The 22,188-nt window shown below is 46.1% G+C and overlaps 1 protein-coding gene across 6 annotated transcripts in view; it reads right to left on the minus strand.

Annotated features, from left to right (window-relative positions):
- Window positions 1-15,489: 15,489 nt before the first annotated feature.
- MYH10 (myosin heavy chain 10) overlaps window positions 15,490-22,188 on the minus strand; it is a 1,407,286-nt gene continuing 1,400,587 nt past the window's right edge. For all 6 annotated transcript variants that reach the window (XM_078654665.1, XM_078654664.1, XM_078654663.1 and 3 more), the window contains one exon: window positions 15,490-15,786. In XM_078654665.1, the coding sequence (XP_078510791.1) occupies window positions 15,639-15,786 (148 nt within the window). In that variant the 3' untranslated portion in view covers window positions 15,490-15,638. The remainder of the gene's footprint in view (window positions 15,787-22,188) is intronic.

Below are 22,188 nucleotides of genomic sequence, written 5' to 3' on the forward strand. Positions count from 1 at the left end.
CAGGATCGGACGTAACCTGCCATCCTTTTTGGGGACCAGGAAATACCAGCACCGTGTCTCAATGTGGATCCCAGGTAGGGACAAAATTGTTCTGGAACTTGGGCAGGGGTGGAACAAATGGCATCCACTGCGGTGCCGGAGGCAGAGCCGAGTGTGGGGATGGGGCCAGAGCCGGCAGCGTGGGACATTGTGGCGCCGTGGTCGGCAGGATGCTGACACGGGACCGCGGGGCCCAGGGGCGCCCCGGCGGGAGCCTGAGGCCTAAATAGGTGGTCCATGGTAGCGAGAAATTCTTCCACCTGTGCGGGAGTCGCCGACGGACCCGGGTAAGGTGGGTAGGCCGCAGGACTCCCGGGCTCCGAAGGGGCAGAACCCCTGTCCCCCTTGTCCGCATCTAGGGACCGACGGGGGGACATCGGAGAGCGACAACGCTTCTTCGACTTTTTTGTATCATCTCTTACCCGAATCCGAGGGTAAAGACTTGGAGCCCGAGAAGCGATGATGGTGGCCCTGCGAGCGTTCTCTGGAGCGCCCCTGGACCGTGAACGACTTGTCAGACCTCAAGGAGCTTCCGGCGCCGCTCCCCCAAGGCATTCGGGGCCATGGCCAGACAGTCCATACAGGACCGGGAGTTGTGGTCGCTCTCCAGGCAGCAGAGACAGACGTCGTGTGGGTCCGCAACTGGCATATTGCGACGGCAGGCCCCACAAGTCTTAAAACCAAGCATCCCTACGTGCACCAGAGTAGACTCAAACTTACAGGAGACAAAAGTCTCAAAAAGATAGTCAAAAAGTGACTATGGTAAGTGCTCAAACCGGATCTGCGCTTACTGGCGCGGAAAAAGAAAGAACTGACGTCAGCGCGCATGGTGGAGCTTAAGTTGTCTCCGTGACGTAATCTCGGTGCATACGACGCCAGCAACGGACGCAGAGCCGCACAACGCCACCTACTGACGTGCAGAGGAACTGCTAGCGAAAACTTTCCGGATCCAGTCTGACACCTGGGGATATTCTAAGGCAAGGAATCTAACACTGATGTGTTTCTTTCAGATGTTTCAGCCATGTCCAGAGGCGCAGGGCTTCCTGACATAAGGTCCACGACCCTACCCCGCCCTGTTATTTGCAGTACGGTGGTGTTGTCCATGAACACCTGCACTATTCTTCCCTGGACAGAGGGAAGGAATGCATTTAGTGCAAGGCGGATCGCCCGAAGGTTGATGGGGAGCTCGGACTCCGCCGGAGACCAGAGGCCTCTGATCTCCGCCTCTCCCGTGTGTCCGCCCCATCCCAGAAGGGATGCGTTCGTCTCCACTGTGTGCTCTGGTTGAGGAAGGGAGAGGGATCTGCCATTTATTTTGGTCATTTGTAAGGCGCAGCGAATCATCCCCAGGGGGATCTCTTGGTGCCTGAGAGGAAAACAAGATGTGAACAGGGGAACCCAATATACCCTTGTAGGCTTGGGCATCAAACGTTTAAGGTCAATGTATGCTACAAGGGACTTGATTGAAAGTAACAGTAGATTACAATTGGGAGTAGTACATATGTAGAGGATAACAGCCTATTGACAGAGGAATCAGATGAAAAAAGCAGGTGTTAAGTCCTTTCTTAAATTGAAAAAAATTGGAACAGGCGCGGAGCTCATCGGGGAGAGAGTTCCAATTACTGGGTGCCATATAAGAAAAAGCACGCCCACCCATTTTAGTCTTCCTTATTCTCCGAGTACAGAGCAGGTTGAGGTTACTGGATCGAAGCTGTCGTACGGGGTGATAACGGTAGATTTTCTTTGTCAGGTATAATGGCCCCGTACCCTGGATGGCCTTGAAAACCATACATAACAGCTTAAAGATGGCTTGTTTTCTAATGGGGAGCCAATGCAGTTGACGCAAGAGAGAGAGAGGGGGGGTTTGGGCAGGCTTGTTGAGAGCAAGACGAGCTGCTGTGTTTTGAACCACTTGAAGTTTGGCCGCCAAGTCCTCTCTTACTCCCACCAACAAAGAGTTGCCATAATCCAGTCGACTAACTAAGAGTAACTGGATGAGAGTCTTCCTGGCATTTAGCGGGATCCATGGAAAGATCTTTCTGAGCATCCTCATGGTACCAAAACACGTGCCTGACGCGTTCTTCACCTGCTCTTCCATGGATGATTTGTTGTAGATTTTGATGCCCATATTCTTAGCCCATCTTCTAGGGCAAGGAGATTCTCCTGATTCTGCTGGCCACCAGCCACCAATCAGGGGTCCAAATCTCCTTCGCCTTGCCAAAAAGTAAGATCTCCGTTTTAGAGGAATTTAGTTGGAGGAAATTCTTCTACATCCAGCTTGCTATACTGATCATGCAGTTTATAAATTTAAGTTTGGTTACTGAAGGGTTGACCTCAAAGGGGACTATCACCTGTGTGTCAAATCAAATCAAATCAAAAGCAACTTTATTCGGTTTTTCACAATGATAGAAACACCATAAAAGTTCACAGAAATACATTTTTTACACATTGACTCAATTTGTAAAAACAATTAGAAACAGGAAATTTAAAAAATCAATTTAAAAAACACAGTATTAATAATGACTTGTCTTTAACTTATATATTTTGTACTTAGTGCATTCTTTTCAGTATCAAAGATAAGAGCGATGACGTATACAAAATTTCAAAAAGCGTGCAATTGCTTTTGCTATTAGTTCATTTTCAAGATATTGTAACGCCAAATATGCTGGACGGCATTGGCGTAAGCCCCAGTGTTTTAATATGGGCAGTAGCCAATGTCTGCGGGGTACCACAAAAAATTTGCAAAATAATGTTGTATGTATGGTTGACTGTTGTGATTGGGAATCGCAAGGGCACGGTAGGAGGCTTGATGGCCAGTCATTCTGTGTGGGAAAGGAGACCATTAGATGGAACATATTAAACCTAAAACGTGTCAAGAGCAGTTTTTCAAATTGAGTTACTTTATACATCAAATAGGGTTCGACAGACAGCACAGTTTGTGCCAAAAGACTCTGTTGTACAGGTTTATGAATTTCTTTTAACAGACGTACCTGGCGCAAATGTGCAAGACATGCTTTTCTCAACTCTAATTTAGAGATATTATTTAAAGATAGTGGGTCTGTAAAAAAATGTTCGAATCCCATATCTGTTAAAAGGGCTCTGACGTAGACTGTCCACTTGATCCTCCTGTAATGGTCAAGGTTCTGTATATCTTGTATGATTGATCTGGTTAAATGACATTGTTCAGTGACCCAGATTCGACGCCATAGCATTACAGGCTGGGCTTTTATAATGTCTTCTAGATAGTCTATGCCCAGCTCTACATGGCAAGCATATGTAGAGGAATTTTTCGGGAAGCCGAGTAGGGATCTTAAAAAAGAATTTTCAATTTTTTGTAGTTCAGTCACATTTGCAAAGCCCCATATCCCTGCCCCATAAATAGCAGTACTGACACATTTAGCGTTATATATTTTTAACATTTCTAGTGGTGGTTTATGTCCCAGTTTTTGTGCAAATGACCTCAATGCCATTGTTGCTCTCAGAAAGGATAATTTCCTGGCATTGACTGCTGCCTTCCACTTAAATTTGTCATCGATTACGATTCCCAAGTATTGATATGTTGATGTTCTCTCCAACATTTCTCCTTTCACAAATAATTTTTTGGGTTTTGCACTTTTTTTCCCCCGCGTGCATAGTAAAAGTTTTTTTCACATTTAAGAACAAATTCAAACTTAGCATAAAATCACAGTATTTATCCAAAGCTCGCTGTAATTCCACCGAGGTTCTGGCTAGGATGACCGCGTCGTCGGCATATAACAAAGCGGGTATCTGCCGACGACCAACTGAGGGGAGATCTTTACTTCCTTCCAGCATGGCGGCCTCGAGGCCATTTGTATAGAGGGTAAATAAAAAGGGGGCCAGCACGCATCCCTGTCTGACCCCCTTTTCCACTCTAAAACATTCTGTCAGTTGGCCCTTTGTGCCAAATCGCACTCTACCTGTTGTTCCGGTGTAGAGTTCTCGGAGAAAGTCCACGATAGGAGGATCAACTCCCATTGTGAGAATGATCCTCCACAGCCTTGAGTGTATAACACAGCCAAAGGCTGCGGAGAGATCTACATATACCATATGGAAGACACTCCCCTTAGCCTCTAGATATTTTCCTGCTAATAAGGACAAATTTAGCGCTTGATCTACGGTACCTAACCCCTCTCGGAATCCGTACTGTATATCTGATATGATATTTTGCGTAACTGTCCACTCCTGGAGTCTCTCGAGAATGATCCGACCAGCGATCTTCCCAAGAGAGTCCAGGAGTGAAATAGGCCTATAGCAGGTTGGTAGGTTTCGGTCTCCCTTTTTAAAAATCGGGACAAGTACAGATGTTTTCCATGATTTTAGCAGGCCTTCTTCTACAGTAGCATTTAATACATTCGTCAAGAGCGGAGACCAAAGTTCTTCCTTATATTTAAAAATGTCAACAGGAACCCCGTCTGGCCCTGGGGCCTTACCTGTTTTTGAGGACTTTAGTGCTTTCTTTACCTCATCATGAGTGAAATACAAGCTTAGTGGATAGATAACTTGGTTCAATGAATCCATACAATCCGTGCTATATGATGTCTCTAAACCAAAAACATTAGAATAGTAGTTGACCCATTCATTGTTAGTGATTGCAATGTCAATGGATGGTAAATCCTCTTTGCCTGTAAGATATGGTGACCTTACTATTTGCCAGAACTCTGCGCTATCTTTAAGTTCCAAGCTTTTTTTAAGACGCTCCCATAGATCAACTTTTATCTCTTGTTTTCTGTTTTTCATCACTCGGGCGTACTCTTTTCTTAAAGTGATGATCTCCTCTCTATCCCTTTTATCCCTTCCCAGCGCTTTTTTTAATTTTGAATGTGCTTTAGTGCAGGCTGATTAAACCATCCTTTCTTCGCCTGGTTTTTTTGTTTGCAAGATTTGGTGAGTGCCTTCTTTATATTTTGTGAGATGGTATTAAAACTGGTTATTACGTCACTACATTTTGTCTCAGACCCTAGGCAGATTAATATCTCTTTTTTACATTCTTTGAGTATTCCTGTCATAAACGCTTTTTATCGATATTTCCCCACTTTAGGGTGTAGCCATTCAGAGAACCCAACTCAAGATTTTGTTGATCTAATAATGTCAATGTATCAGGTTCTTTTTGATTCTTTTGGTCGCTCAGGGCGATTATAATCGGGAAGTGATCACTCAGAGGGTTTTTGGCTACTTCAAATAATTCTATATTTGGGCCTTTATATGTTGAGATCAAAACATAATCTATCAGACTCATCAGCCCCCTTCCATTAAAAGTTGATGTAAAGGTTACATTTGCGAATCCCAGTTCTAGTTCTGTTAAGACCTCATTCATTTTTTCACCCTCAAGTGAATGTGTAAAGTGAGTTATCCTATTACCATCCTCTTCCTCGATTCCACATTTATCGGTATTATTATTCTCGCATAAATGGAGATTAAAGTCACCGCCCCAGAGTATAATCCATGTTTTATTAGCATATTTATCTTTTAAATCTTGGAGGATTAGAGAAATCTCTGTGAGGATATTAATCAAATCATCTAGTTTCTTGTTGTTATAAAAGTTTGCTATGATATATATCCTTTGTTTGGTTCTCTTTAGAATAATTATTTGATAGTTCTCTGTTAATTTAAGAAGGACAATTTCCTCGTTAGATAAGGTATTTGCTATATAAATAATTAGGCCACCACTATTTCTTCCAGATGGAGATTTTTTTGCCGGGGAAAGAAAGGTCTTGTACCCAATTATATGTACTGGGTCAATGGCCCAAGTTTCTTGAAGGCAGACAACACTACTCGTGTTAACTTGATTTAGGAAATTGGGATTCGTCACTTTAGCCAGCAAGCCTGCTATGTTCCAGTATGTTAGATATATTAAAGAGATACTGCTATTATGACTGGGGGAAGTGGTTGTACTTAGTACATTTTCCAGTAATACAGGACTATTTTTCAGTTGTTTTAAATTGACCTCATCATTTAATCCTATTTGAGTGAGAGGGATTTGAATATGTTTATCGGAAAATTTTGCTGCATACTTTTCCTCTCTGTCTAAAACGCTATCTATCACCTGCCCCTCTGAAGTTAATGTACAGACAGTTGTCTCTTCTAGATGGTCATTTTTTTGTCAATCATTAAAATCAAGAGTAGAAAGTGCAGTAAACCTATTTTGAATCGGAATACTATATGGATTACCTGATGCAGCAGCAACTTGATGCCAGCGAGGGTCCCTATATTCTTTATGCGGCATTGTGGACAAATAAGGATGTTTTAGAGGAATTTAGTTGGAGGAAATTCTTCTACATCCAGCTTGCTATACTGGTCATGCAGTTTATAAATTTAAGTTTGGTTACTGAAGGGTTGACCTCAAAGGGGACTATCACCTGTGTGTCATCTGCATAAGACACACCCTCCAGCATTTCGCGATTCACGAAAAAATCGCGAAATCGGCAGATTAGCGCGATGGCCGCGATATTTGCTGATTTGGCCGCTAAAAAGGGTCTCCCTGAATAAAGAAATAATTAAGGATTCTTATTGGTTGCAATGTGGCGCACACGTCACTAGGTGTCGCTGTTGAGCTGTAAGATAGCTGCTTCCCAATGGTCTGAATTCTATTGCTAACTTTTACAAACCTTCTCTGTCTTCAACTAGGGCGGTGACGGTCCCACCTCCAATCCAACTTTCGGCAGTGCTTCTGCTGACTCGATGGAAGCACTTGGGTCAAAAATCTAATGCTTCAGCAAAACAAAACCTGCAAGTGGGGGGCCCGGAGAACAACAAAATCAGAGCGTTTCCTCCCGGCAACTGGATGACTTTTCACCCTGTGGCTGCCAAGCTTTGCTCGCCATTCCCAAGCAGGACATGTCAGAACGATCTACTTAAATAGAAAAGTGCTCTCAGCTGATCACCTCTGAGGGTGCCACAGTGCGTCCACCCCATCTCTCATTGCCAACACGCTGGAAGTGGTGGTCTCAGCACCATACAAGTGGTACCGGACGACTCCTTTAGATAGTGGTGAGGGAAATTGGGAGGTGGTGCGGCATGTTGAGTATTGTAGGAGATGGATGAGAAACTGTGGCTCAGCCCCCTCCCCACTCCCAGTTTATATCGCTGTGCCTTTTTGGCTCTGCCCACATACCTGTTGTGTCAAGACTGAGACTACCGAAGACTGTTTTAGAATCCTCCCCAAAACTGAAACTCTTCTCCCGTTCTGCATAGAATCTAATACAAATCATACCTCAACTATGGGGTGCAGGGCCTGGAATCGAAGTGGGAGGGAATTTTTAGTGTAACTTGGGTTTCGTTCATATCCACAATTGGACCTGTTTATTGCCTCTGGGTCAGGTTGACGGTGCTCACCAAGGGACAGAAGGGACTGTTTTGTTCCCTATTTCGGAATTGTTCCATTAACGTAACAAGAGAATTCTGTTGGCCTTTGAAGATTGACTTTTTCAGTGCGCATGGCATGGTTTACAGTGTGAAAAGGTTCCCGGTTTAGAGAGGGAGCTGTAATCTCGCTTGCTGAGAAGCGTGAAGATGGTGCACCTCCACTTTGTGTGCGCCTTGCTTCTCCTTCTGTTTGATCGAAAAGGGGAGTAAAGTCCACATTTGTAAAGCGCACAATCACCCGTAAGGGTCTCTAGGCGCTGGGGGGCCGTTGGGAAGATTAAGCGAGCTATTGCCCAGAGTCACATGGTGCTGGGCTGATCTGCCGCCGGAGCCGGGGATCGAACCGTGGTCCCCAGATTCCAGCGTCAGTCGCCCTGGCCGCGGCGCCACACCTCTTCCCAAGTCGGGAACCTTTTAGTTAAAGCATGAGTGTATTGCTCTCTCAAATTCCTATACTTACAAAATGGCCTGTTTGCTAGCAAAGAAAAAACCAAAGTCAAACGCTGCAAAAAGAAAACTTCAAACTAAAATGTGGCTCCCTGGTTGGTGATAAACATTGGAGTGCAGACATTAGGATAAAGTAGTCAAAAAATGTGAACTTGTTCCAGCATACCTATATTAAAGGGCCTTTGAAAATGTTTTTATTTTTCAGTCCAAGCTAAGTCCAGCGTCTCCAGTCCCTAGACTTCTTCATTTACTTATCGTTGTATTGTACTCTAGAACTATTCCTGTAATTCTTGTCTTTGCACATGTGATTGGAGTGTTGTTTTTTACCACTTTTATACTGTGCCCATGAACAACTCCTGTAATCCTGTCTTTGCACTTGTAAAGCGCTCTGATACCCCCGGGTCTAGCCAGCGCTATATAAAACCTTTCAAATAAACAAATAAAATAAAGTATGGGTGTACGTGTTCAATCGCGCAGAGGGGTGTAGATTAATAACAAAAAACACAGGGCTTGCTAAATGTGAAACTGGTGCCAGCAGGTTGGTAGCAGCTCTGCTTATCTCCTAATAAATGCATAGGAATAATTTAAACAGGCAGAGATAATTAAAGAAATAGCCTTTTATGTCTAACCATGTGTTTATTGGAATGGCTTTAATAAATCTATGCACTTCAAATTAACAGAGAAAAATAAAACACTAAAAAGGGTAGTAGGATCAAGTAAAAAAAATATATTTTGACAGCCACTCTGTTCATAATTTACCCAGCACATGGGAAAAGCAAACTGAGGTGCACCAATATCTGCATATTTCAATAATTCTCTGCATTTTTCTGTTAGTTTTTGAGAAAAGAAATTCATGTATTGTGGGCTCAGAGCCTGGTTTTTTGTTCCAAGTTTTTTTTTATGTAAGGCAACATGGGCTTGGCTAGCATTGGTGCAAAGCTCTGAGGGTCCACTGAGTCTTGACAATGCTGCATTTTACTACTCCAACCGCAGTCAAATGAGCTATTGCCTTTGCTTGCACCAGGGTGTGAATTTGCTGTATGCTTGTGAATTTGTAGTTCAAGAAGTTTGATAGGTCGTTGCAGAGTTCTTGGGAGGGTGTGATGCTGTTGACGCAGGCCGATGGTGTGTGGCAGTTCTTGATGATGGAGAAGATCTCCTTGCAGCTGTTGGGGCTCCCTTTGATGCGTACTCGTTTTTTTGGTATCTCTCATTTGCTGGTAGTTGTGTCTTAGTGCAGCTTTATAGGTGGTTGTGTCGGTGGTTTTGTGCGTGGCTCTCCATTTCCTTTCTAGCTGTTTGCAGGGTCTTTTGAGTCTCAAAGGTCCTCTGTGTAAAAGCTGGCGTACTTTTTGGTTCTTCTTTGCCTGTTGTTGAGGCTTTCAACGAGTGTTGTGAAGCAGGGGTCAGTTCTATCTTCTAGGTGAAAGTTGAGGTCGCTGAGGAGTATGTAGGCTCTGGAGTTGATTGTAAGCATGAGCAATGAAGTCCACGATGAGGCTGGTGAAAGTAGCTCGTGGTCCGGGTGGTCAGTAGACAAGGGTTCCATTTAGGGTTAAGTTTTAAGAGATTTGTAGATTAAAGTTCAGGTGAGTCCATGAGTGGGTGGTGCTTTCCATGGACGTTAAGCACTTGATGGAGCCTTTGAAGAGGTTATAAATACACTCTACCATTTTTTTAAAGGTGAAGATTGCACCCGATAATGTACATTTACACAAATTGGTGAAATAACTAGTAAGCAGGAGGTGACCTCCCTATGCAGTCTGTCTCACTTATTTGGATCAGCCACTACGATCCTGTGCCCTAGGGTGCCTGAGCAAGAGGTTTCCTGCCTCACAGATCAAGGAGGGAGCGGTACCCGGCAGGGGTACATACATGGGCACTAGAACATCCCAGGGAGAAATCCAGCTCCATCCTGCGAGGTTAGGACCAGAGCTCTGCTTCAGTAGAGTTGCAGACACTTTAAACATGCCTATTGCAAAGTGGAATATTCTGCTGAAACAGTTTCCATTGATTTCAGACTGAAAATGAATGATTTTGAGTAAAATAAAGTGCCGCAAAAATGCCACTAAATTTCCATATTTGTGCCGCTAAATTTGCTAATCCATGCCGCTATATCCTGGGGGGTCTGATAAGATATAGTTTCAAAACCACAATTACTAATAATGGCTGCTAAGGGGGCCACATATAAATTAAACAAGGTAGGGCTCAAAATTAAGCCTTGTGGGACTCCCTTATCTACCAAAGGGGTTTGGGACACAAAAGAGTCCAACTGGACACTCTGTATTCTGTCAGACAGATAGTTCTGAATCTATTTAAGGGCCATGCCTCTGGCCATTGACCCAATCCTGGTTCGTGAGCCACCACTGCAATTGTCGTGCAGTGCCCTCTGAGATCTGGAAGCAATCGGACAGATTCCCCTGATGCTGCGCCCTCTGGAGCTTCAGGTCCCACTTCAGAGCCCGCATATGCCATCTGGCATGATCGGTCAGCAGGATGCTGGAGGCCATGAGGCCCAGCAGCCTCAGGGTCATCCTGACCGAAACCCAAGAGAGAGGCTGAAAGATCGGAATCATAACAAGAATATCCCGGATTCGCTGTTCGGGAGGATAGACCTGAAACTGCGTCGTGTCCAGAACCGCTCCGCTAAAGAGGAGCTTCTGAGAGGGAATCAGGTGTGACTTCGACACATTGATGGAGCACCCCAGCAAATGCAAGAGGTCAGCCGTAGTCTGTAGGTGGGAGACAACAGTCTGGGACGAGCCCGCTTTCAACAGCCAGTCGTCGAGATAGGGGAAGACTGGAACCCCTGATCTGCGCAGATGAGCTGCGACCACCGCCATCACTTTCATTAACACCCGAGGGGCGCTGGTAAGGCCAAATGGGAGCATGGTAAATTGAAAGTGCTTGTGGCCTACCGTGAACCGCAGGTAACACTGGTGGGTTGGCAGGGCGGGGATGTGGAAATATGCATCCTCAAAGTCCAATGCTAACAACCAGTCTACCGGGTTGAGGGCAGACAAGACCTGAGCGGGTGTCAACATCTTGAACTTGTCCTTCCAGAGGAAGCGGTTGACGTTCCTGAGATCCAAGTAGGACGCAAGTCCTTGTCCTTCTTGGGCACCAGAAAGTAGTGGGAGTAGCAACCACAACCTACTTCTGGGACAGGAACGCGCTCGATGGCTCCCTTGGCCAAGAGAGCCGTGACTTCCTGTTGGAGAAGGCCCAGATGATCCCCGACATACGGTGGTATTGCGGTGGCATGGCTGGAGGGGTAGCCTTGAAGGGGAGGGAGTAGCCCCTTCGGACTATCTGCAAAACCCACCTGTCCGACGTGATGGTGCGCCAGTAGGGGAGGTGTTGGCGAATCCTGCCACCCACTGGTGTCTGATAGGCCTGAAATGTCGGACTAGGAAGGCTTAGAGGCTGCTGCAGAGTGGGGGTTGGTGGACTGGCACGTCCGCTGGCCCCCCTAATCACTGCGGTGGTTCCTACGTCCCCATCCGCGCGAAGCTTGGGAAGCTTTCTGCGGCCTGTGGCTCTGGGCGGGACATAGTGGGGCACCCCTTCTGTAGCCACGAAAGGGGCGAAAAGCAGACTGCGCAGGGTGGCTGGAGAGGCCCCAGTCCTTGAAATGCTCTAGAGCGTTGTCCACTTTGTCATCGAAAAGGCTACGGCCATCAAAAGGCATGTCCATGAGGGTACTCTGCACATCCCATGAAAAGTCAGTCGATATCATCCAGGAGTAGCGTCGAAGGGCTACCAACGTGGAAATCGTTCTGCCTATAGAATCAGCGGTATCCAGCCCACAACAGATAGCAAACTTCGCCCCTCCCGGCAGCAATAGCCTGGGAGAGCACTGTCCGGGTCTCCTCCGGACACTGAGGCAAAACCTGCGCAACTGTGTAACACACAGAGTGGGAATAACGGCCCAACAGACATGCAGTGTTTACCGACCGCAGTCCCAAGCTGGCGGAAGAGAAAATTTTCTTGCCAAGATGATCCAGCTACTTGGATTCCCTTTCCGGTGGAGCGGTAGGGAATGCACTCTTGGGATTGGAGGCTTGGACCACCAAGCTCTCAGGGGTGGCGTAGCCCGGAGCCGGTGTCGGGTGATCATCCTATCCACAGGAGCCTCTGTTGGGCCTGGACCAGGTGCCCAAAAGTATGTCCGTGAGGGTTTCATTAAATAGCAGCAGGGGCTCCGAAGAGCTCGCTGCCGGCTGAAGCACCTCTGTCAGGAGGTTAGTCCTGACCGCCACTGTAGGGAGCTTGAGGTTGAGAGCCTCGGCTGCCCTATGCAACACCACTGCGTGTGATGCTCCCTCCTCCGTAGCCACAGTAGAAGGAGCCAACATGCCAAGATCAGGGGAGGTGTCCAGACCACTGGCATCCCCCAGTTCCTCTCCCCAGTCCTATTCACTGTGTAACTGGTCAGTCAGAGGGTCATCCGACCCCTCCCAGTCCTCCTCCTCATCCTTTGGGTGCCAATCTGGCCTAAAAGGGACAGCAGAAGTGAACAGGGGCACAAAAACCCTTTTTGAGGCCAGATCTGGTGTCGGGTGACGCAGGTCCGGATCCAGGGCCACATCAGGATGGAGGCCGAGGTTGACGCAGGCGGGGGGCCGACCGGCGTCTAATGCGGTAGCTGTGCCTGCGACACCGGGGCCGGAGCCGCCGGCGAAGACCCTCCAGCCAAGTCCGCGGGCCCGAAGGTGCGCCTGCGGGTTCGGCCCACCCAAAGATGGAATGCATCGCCTTGTAGAATGTACAAAGCTGGGCGGGAACTTCTCCGGTTCCCGGGAAGGGAGGGAAACTCTGAGTCGACTCTTCAGGCTCCGCATGCGGAGCCGCAGGAGGGGCACTGCCCGCATCCCTCGTCGCGTCTGCCGACCAACTAGGAAAAGGCAAAGAACGACGATGCTTCTTCGACTTCTTGTGCTTTGAATTACCTGACCCCGGGTGCAAAGACTTTGAAGAAAGGGGATGGCTCACCGACCGGTCCCTCGACCTCCCTCGCGACCGGAACCGTGAACGGCGCAGAGTAGACTGCCGGCGCTCTAGAAGCTTTCGGGACCGCTCTCGCAAAGCCTTCGGAGCCATGGAATGGCAGTCGGAGCATGACTTGGGATCGTGGTCATGCTCCTGTCAAAAGAGGGACCACTGTGCGGATCCGTAACCGACATCAGCCGGGAACAGGGTCCGCAAGCTTTGAAGCTGGGCGTCCCCACGTGCACCAGGAGTCGTAGACTCAAAAGACGTCAACAAAAAGTAGCTCAAAAAGTTCTGTAAAAAAATAACTGGAGGTACTGCTCTCTCTGGATCTACGCTGGATGGCGTGGAAAAAGAAAAAAACTGACGTCAGCGCGCGAGGGCGGCATCTAAGTAGCTACCGGCGACACGACGCCAACGACGAATGCAGAGGAGACCGATGCCCCCTTCCGACGCACAGAGGAACTGCTGTCGAAAAACCTTTCCGGATTCAGTCTGATGCCTGGGGGTAATTCTAAGGTAAGGAATCTATAACTAACTGTTTCTTTCAGATAAAAGGATTAACCCCGCCCATGCTGATGACGAGCTCAGCTCGTCATCAGCCACGGTGCTCGTGTGCTGCTGACGAGCTGAGCTCGTCATGGCCGTTAGAACGCTCACACGCAGGGATAATTCCCCTGCTGTGCTGAGCGTTCTAAGGAACGGGCGTGGCCATGACAAGCTCAGCTCGTCATCAGCACACGAGCACTGTGGCTGAGCTCGTCATCAGCACTGGGGTGCTGTGCGCGCCCCCCGCCCCCCCAGCACAGCGGGGGAATTACCCCCGCAGAGAAGGGGTTAAAGGACACAACATGCATGTGAATTGTACTTGTAAAAGAGTAGGCAGACCACTCTGCCTTGTAACATGCAAAAACAGCAAGATTCTATTGACTGTATAACTTCAGAGGTGTCTTTCAACAAATTCATTTTCACAACTAACAGTTATATTCATAGGTGTTCTGTGGTGGGGTGCAAAGCAAATTATTATCTGCAAGTTTATGCTGCCTAATCCCATTTCCAAAAAAGCCACCTAACCAGATTGTTTTATAATGAATCAGTTTATTGTCTTACAAAAATCATTTCCTAGAAATATGGGGTATACAAGAAAAACACGGATATTTGCAGTCGAATGCCTGGTGGTCAACAGCCAGTGCTATTTTATAAAAGAGAACAAAAAAAGAAAATCACGCACACATACACACACAGAATCCTCCCGAACAGATGTTAAAGCTCTTAACCAACAGAAAAAATATTCTACTGAAAGTTCACTGCTCAAGATAGAAACAGTCGGGTTAACACTGATTTGTAATCACTGTATATTGAGGATACCACTGTCTATCGAGGTCTTCTCAATGAGACCCAATAAAAAACATACATTAAAACTGCTGTCGCAGGCAAATTAAGAATTATAATTGGACTTTAACAATTATTGTCTTAATAGTGTCTAAGGCACTTTTCTTTCTGGTCATTATTTTGTCCTAGGTTTTTCAAAGTCAATGACTTGCCATAACACTGTCTAACAATAAGACAAGTATCAATTTCAACCACTAGCATATTAACATTCAGGCATTTGTTCTCCATCTTTAACCTTTAGTAAACATAATAAAAAAAAATTAAATAAAATGTGGGGCTTGATAAAATGATAGGCTGCTTTCCAAATGTGTTTGCGTGTGCGTGTGTGTGTGTATATATATATATATATATATATATATATATATATATATATATATATATATATATACACACACACACACACACATATATATATACTCCCTTATCCACTACCTTTAAAAGTTCTCAACTGAATACTGTCTGGTATATAACGTCAAGGACACTACACTAGCCCAGCTATTAATAAGTTAAACATTTTTCTCAGTGGTTCAATTGAGGTCCTCTATTTCTTGTACACTTGCACAAACAGTGGTGGATCATATGTCCATCTGCAATGCCATTCTTCATTCTGGCTGTCGGAGGGCACATGAATACAATTTATGCTAGGAATGCTCTACCTAGAGAGAATTCTGTCTCAAGAGATGAAAATACACATTAAAAAAGTTAAAACAATGGATCCCCTTTTCGTTCTCCCTTAAGCTTTCTGAATCTTATCAAGCAGCACAGCCCTTTCACAGCTTGCTTGTTGTATCATGCTTTCTAGTTTAAATATATATATATATATATATATATATATATATATATATATATATATATATATATATATATATACATATATATATATATATATATAAAAAGACGAGTGCTGCTTAGTCTTCACAACCATCCTAGATGACTTACAGTCAAAAGTTGTCCAACTAACAAACTGAAAGTGAGTCTGTATGCAAGACTGCATGCATAGTAATGCTTAAACGATATACTGATCTGCTTCTACAAACCTGTACCTGGGAATGACTGTTTAACAAAAACACATTTCTCTTTCTTCACATGATGCTCTATAAAATGGCTTTATGATTATCTTCAAAGAAAGTGAGCAGCACATAGAATGTATTGTTTTTCCTTCATATATAATTATATATAAAAAGCGATTGTACCTATATCTGAAGCAGGGTACAGGATACAGAAGATGGAGCCCAAGACACTGTCCACCATGCAGCTCTGCCAAGCATGTTACTTGACAGGCATATTTATGGCTACAAGGCAGTGGTAGTTTGGCCATTTCTCTCCTGCTACCCTCCCACCCCCCGATCTATTAAAAGGTAGCTGCAGGCCAACATGCTGCATTTCTACTCGGCAGGGGTGGAGGGTTGTGTATCATTCACATCGCTAGCTTTGCTGTCTGCATCATCGTCGGAGAGGTCCAGTGATGCTCCTTCAATCTGCAGTTGCCGGCGTCCAGACCGGCTGGAAGAAAAAGAGATAGGGCCACCTCTCCTGTGAAAAAGAGAGTGAAATATTAATATAAACAAATAGACATTGGTTTATAGGTTGCTAATGAAGTTCTATTATGTGGTCCATACCAGTTGGCACTGTTAAAACATGCTTCAAATCTAAAAGATACAGACTTGACTGCAGCCCACAACTGGCAAATAACCATCAGTGAAGCAACTTCAACTTCAACTTGTTACTGGAAAGCTCTGCTTCGATATCAGACTGAAAAAAACAGGCATCAATAGCAGACCCAAAAGCATCTACCTGCCAAGATATCCATCTATAAGCATAAATATCTCCCTTCCAAATGTTTCAAATTCGCTTACATTCCTAAATTCAAGCTTACTTTTCCCTTATTGCTGGACTATAACAATTGTGAGGAAATGTGGTGTATTACATGGTGTGGCTGAGAGACCTCACTGTTGACTATTAACCCTTCTAGAATCAGTCAGGCTTTGTATTTCAATCCTTAGCTCAACCCTGGATTGCTGTAGCCTGGGCATTCAGGCTTCAACAAAGGAAAACATGTAAAGTATTTACACAGCACCAAAACAATTGAAAAAAGAAACAATTCTCACGTAATCCAGCATCAATTTATAGAAATAAGTTATATTTTAACAAAGTTAGACATCAAAATGAAAGATTCACCGAAGGTTTTTGGAGATATAGATTTTTAAAGAAACAATAAGTTGCAATTAACTTCTATGGAGTGGGTTTGATGTAAGGGATACAGAATGTTCAATATGTTCAAGGATGCTGTACTGCCAATGGACCTCTTCCTGGGGCTACTCCTCTGTCTACGGTCTTGGTGAGGGCCACAGGGGTCGACGTCCCTCGTAGTGCTCTCTGGTTTAGCAGAAGTCCAGTCGCCATTGGATAACTGGTTGCCCAGCACAATGGCGTCAGCAGTTCCCTTCTTTTGGCAATAACTCTTCTATTTGGCAACCAAACTGCACTCTGAGAACCCTCCCGTATCCAGCTGACTTGGGTGCAACTTTTGAGCATCAGGTTGCAGACTGCACTGCAAGGAGGAGAGACGATCCTGTGATCTGGGCTACCAGCCTGCCCAGGCAGGCTTCCTCAGCTTTTGTGGCCATGTGCTGCAAACAAAAGTCAGCAGCTGACTCTTGGAGAATTTGCTTCTGGCTGGGCATGACTTCTCCACGAGCAGGACACCACAGGCACAGTCCTATCTTTGCTAGCAAAAGGAGCAGCCTCAGTGCAGCCTCTTATTTTCTGGTACCAAGTACAGCAGGGCAGTACTTCGGTCCGCTGCTCCAGTCAAAGTGAGATCGGAATTCTGGGTGCCAGGGGTGTCCCTTTTTTACCCAGAACGTGCCCTTAGGGAAGGTTGTGGCCACTAGCCAATGGGCTACTAGGTTCCCTCCTGCCTGTTGACACCTTCCAGTGAAGTGTGGCAGCAAGCTATCCCAGAGTGCTCTACGGCTGAACCATTCTCTTGGTGTGTGGAGCTCAGTATCCCGACCTGGAGGTGTGGCTACCTGGGGACTACACACCAATGATAAAAACGTTTTGGCCAATGCTTTCCCCTCTCTGTCCCTGATGCCAACCTGTATACCTACACAAAAGACCAGCCCCTCGCAAGAGTGGTTACCGTTTCCCTTCAAAGGTGACTTCTCCTTGGAAGTCTGCCTTTTTAGACTAACATATTTTGTAGGAAGCTGGCTCTTTATATAGTATGCCAAAAAGAAGCATGCTGTTTAAAAAGTCCAGGTTTCCCTTATAAGGGGACAGGGGCTTGCTCTAGCAATCCCAAGGTGCTCTATCTAGGATATGTGGTTGAGCAGCCTTAAGCTTATCAGAGAGGAGTGTTAGACATTTGTTGCCCAGAGTCAATAAATAATGCACACACCCAAATAGGAGATACACACCAATTTAGAAAAAGAACACATACATATACATACATATATATATATATATATATATATATATATATATATATATATATATACATATTTCACACAAAAAACAAAGGTTACAGGGACGTTATAGTTAGGGTCAGATTTTAGTCATACAAAACCTGAGAAATTCAGCAGTTATAGTTACCCGAGTTAACTATAACTTGCGCCCCCGCAATGCTCTGCTTATGACCTCACATATTACACCACTCATAACATGGTCAGTGACGCCACTGATGACATCATCCACAGCATCTGTCACACCTACTCACACCCCTATAACATATTTTATACATCTACTGCCATTCCCATACAACCATTCACAGAGCCATACCAGCACTTCCACACCCACTCACTGATTCATAGATCTACACACATATCCATTTGCTGACCCATACTGCTACTCATACACCCATTCACTTATTCACTAATACAGCCATTGACATATCCACTCATACAGGCACTCACACACTGAGTGAGTCACCATAGAACTGCTCATATACCTGCTCAACTTGTTCAAAATGCTGCTGCCAGGCTGCTTTGTCAAATTCCAAAAACTGCCAGTGTGTCTAAATACTTGTGTGACTTACACTGGCTCAGAGTAGTGAACCGGGTCAGATTCAAGGCCCTCAGTTACATGTTAAAATCAAGGCAGGCACCGCTCCCAAATACCTACAAGCTCTAGCCCACCCTTACATACCTAAGCGCAGTTTACGGTCACAAGCAGCTGCCAATTTCTGTGTACCCAGGTTTAAACTTGTAAGAATGGGAGGGAAATCCTTTGCCCAGCTATGACCCAAACTTTGGAATGCACTCCCTTTACACATTTGCAAAGAAGACAACTACGCCAGGTTCAGGAAAAACATCAAAACCTGGTTGTTCGAACAATAACCTGAACCATACTGCCCTATGTCCATCTTCTTTTGTGTTGTGTCTCGGCGCGGGGAAACCCTTTTTGGGTAGCTGTGCGCCTTACAAATGGAAAAAATAAATAAATAAATACCTAGACACTCACTCATAGTCAATCACAGTCACTTACTCACCCAAAGAGTTACACACCCACTTGCTTACTCATATAAATAGTTACACATACTCACGCACCTATAAAGTCACTGACAGCAGCATGCACTCATCCATATAGCCACTCTTATATTCACTCACTCACGCATAATCATTCATATACCCAGTCACTCACCTATACTGCCTTTCACATACCCAGTTACTCACGCATACAGACACATGCACTCAATCAGCGACACAGCCATACACTAACTCACCCATACAGCTTCTCACACACGCACACAGTACCACATACAGCCACTGACTCACCCACTCACTCATCCATACAGGTAGTCACAAACCTCCTCACCCACAGATATAGACAACCCAGACAACCATAGAGATAATCAGACAACCAATCAATCACCCATGTAGCCATTCATGTACCCACCAAAGCACTCATACTCCCACTGGACTTCAACTGACAGATACACACATTCATTGAGACACTTAATAACTCACTTAAACAGTAAGTCACACACCCACTGAGTCAATCATACACCTTGGTATATATATATATATATATATAGCACTTAAACTTTTTAAAAACACTCACAATCACTTGTTGATGTCATCACTGATTTCATTTGAGATATCAGTGATGTCACTGACCATGTCATGAGTGATGTAATATGTGAGGTCATAAGCAGTGCATTGCAGTGGTGTGAGTTATAGTTAACTCAGGTAACTATAATGGCTGCATTTCTCTGGTTTTGTACAAGTAAATTCTGACCGTAAATATAACGTCCCAGTAATGTTTTTTTGTGTGTGAATTTCTAAGGTTTAAAAAAAAATGTATTTGTTAACTATAACGTCCATGTAACCTTTGCTTTTTTTAGTGAATTTCCAAGGTTTTTTAACTAGCAGTCACGTTTGCAGAGTGGTGGGGAAATGGGGCAGGGCCTCCAACCAGCTCTCTGGAATTCCACTATGTAGGACTTACAGGAGGTACCAGGAGGGCTTTTTGGCGCCCAAGGTCCCTCTGGAGCCAAGGGGACTTTATACCTCAACTAGTCGTTTCCGGGAGTCACGTTTGCGGAGTGGTGGAGAAAGGGGGCGTGGCCTCTAACAACTTCTAGGCAATCCTGCTGTGTGGGACTTACTGGATGTAACAGGAGGGGTATCTGGTAGAGACGATTCTAGCAGCAGATCCCTTCACGTAGAAGTATCCCCAGGCGTGAGACTGGATCCGGAAACTTTTTTGCCACAGCATCCATGCGCGCCAGGGGCGGGGCGGCATCACGCGACTCCACCCAGGCATCGTCCACGTACGTGACATCAGCGAGGTCACATAAGACCCGCCTCATCGTGCCTACATCAGTTTTCTTCGGAGAACTTTTCCGCACCACAACGTGGAACCACCATATAAAAAAATTGTGGAAGCATGGGAACAGTGTGCAAAGAGCAGAAAAAAAATTGGAAAGAAACAGTGACTAACACCACCACCAGAGTCAGAGTAGTGTCAATACCGTAGAACCTAAAGGCAGGAAAAGAAGAAAGAACAAGCAGAGCCCGGCGCAGTCACCCTGCCAGCACATAGACAGCCTCCCACCCCTGTGCCCCTGAGGCAAGGGACATGTGAAAAGTCATGGTACACACAGTAAACCTACCACCCCCATCCTGAGCAAGGAAGGGAACCAGTCCCAAGACAAGACAGGGAAAACAAACCTCCTAGCCACCCCAACGCACAAGTTGCTACTTGTGTAACGATATATCTGTAAGAGACATTAGTTAGTGATAGATGCCTTACCTTAGAATATCCCCAGGCGTCAGACTGGATCCGGAAATTTTGACGTAGCAATACCCCTGCGCTTCGGTAGGCGTCGTCTGCGGCTCCGCGTCCGTCGTCGACATCGTTAGCGCCGGAATGACGTTGTCGGAGTACTTAGACGCCGCCCATGCGCGCTGACGTCAGTTCTGATACACAGCTTTTCCGCGCCAGATACGCAGAGCCATGATAGAACCAACACTGGTGCCAAGAAACTAGGGCCCTGAAAGTGGATGACCTTAACCCTAGATATCGGTTCGCAGAACGGGGAGGATGGGTGGGTCGGTAAGGAATCTATCACTAACTAATGACTCTTACAGATATATCGTTACACAAGTAGTAACTTGTGCATCTGAAAGAGACACGTTAGTGATAGATTCCTTACCTTAGAATAGATACCCCAGCAATACCAACCCCGGTGGAGGGTCTGCGAACCAATAACCACACCAGAAAGTCCTGGAGGACGGAACGGCCAAAGAAGCCATCCCTCCGGACTTGACTGTCCAGGCAGTAGTGTCGTGCGAACGTGTGCAGCGAGGCCCACGTAGCTGCCTGGCAAATGTCCTGTAAGGGCACTCCCCGGCCCAGGGCAGTTGTAGTTGCCGTGGCCCGAGTGGAATGAGCCTTCAATCCAACAGGGGGCTCCTTCTTAGCCATGGAGTAACATGCCTGGATACACAAGATGATCCACCGGGAGATGGTCCGCTTGTGTACCGCCTTCCCCTTCTTAGCACCTACGTAGCCAACAAAGAGTTGGTCATCCACCCGGAACTGGCGTGTGAGATCCAAATAGAATGAGAGCGCACGTTTTGGGTCCAGACGGTGGAGCCGCTCTTCCTCTTTAGAGGGGTGCGGAGGCGGAAAGAAGGTTGGCAGGGTGATGGACTGCCCGATGTGGAAGGCGGAGACAACCTTGGGCAGGAAAGATGGCTTAGTACGCAACACAACCTTGTCCGGATGGACAGAAAAGAAATGTGGGGTACAAGAAAGGGCCTGGAGCTCACTCACTCTCCTGGCAGAGGTGATGGCAACCAGGAAAGCAGTCTTTAGAGTCAGAAGACGAAGAGTACAGCTGTGAAGTGGCTCAACGGGAGCGCACATCAGGAAGGTAAGAACAAGGTTCAAGTCCCACTGGGGCATCACGAAGGGAACAGGAGGGAACATGTGCGTGATGCCCTTAAGAAATCGATTTACAATAGGGGACTTGAACAAAGAAGGCTGATCAGGTAGCCGTAAGAAGGCAGAAAGGGCAGAAAGGTAGCCCTTGACAGTGCCCAGAGGGGAACCCTGCTGGGCAAGAGAAAGAAGGAAGAGGAGAACCTCAGAAAGGGGGCAGAGAGTGGATCCACAGCCTTTGCTGTGCACCATGCCACAAATCTGTTCCACCTGCAGGCGTATACCGACTTTGTGGAGGGACGCCTGGCTGCCAGAATGACATTACAGACTTCGGGAGGCAAGTCAAATGGCCTCAACTGTCGCCGCTCAATCTCCAAGCTTGTAGGTGGAGACTGGACAGGTTCGGGTGGAGGACCGTCCCCTGCTGCTGCGACAGAAGGTCCTCCCGAAGGGGCAGACGAATCGGGGGATCTACTGACATGCTGAGTAGCTCGGGATACCAGTATCTTCATGCCCAGTCCGGAGCCGCAAGGATAACCTGGG

The sequence above is a fragment of the Lissotriton helveticus genome, chromosome 7 (genome assembly GCF_964261635.1).
Source record: "Lissotriton helveticus chromosome 7, aLisHel1.1, whole genome shotgun sequence".
Classification (NCBI taxonomy): Eukaryota; Metazoa; Chordata; class Amphibia; order Caudata; family Salamandridae; genus Lissotriton; species Lissotriton helveticus.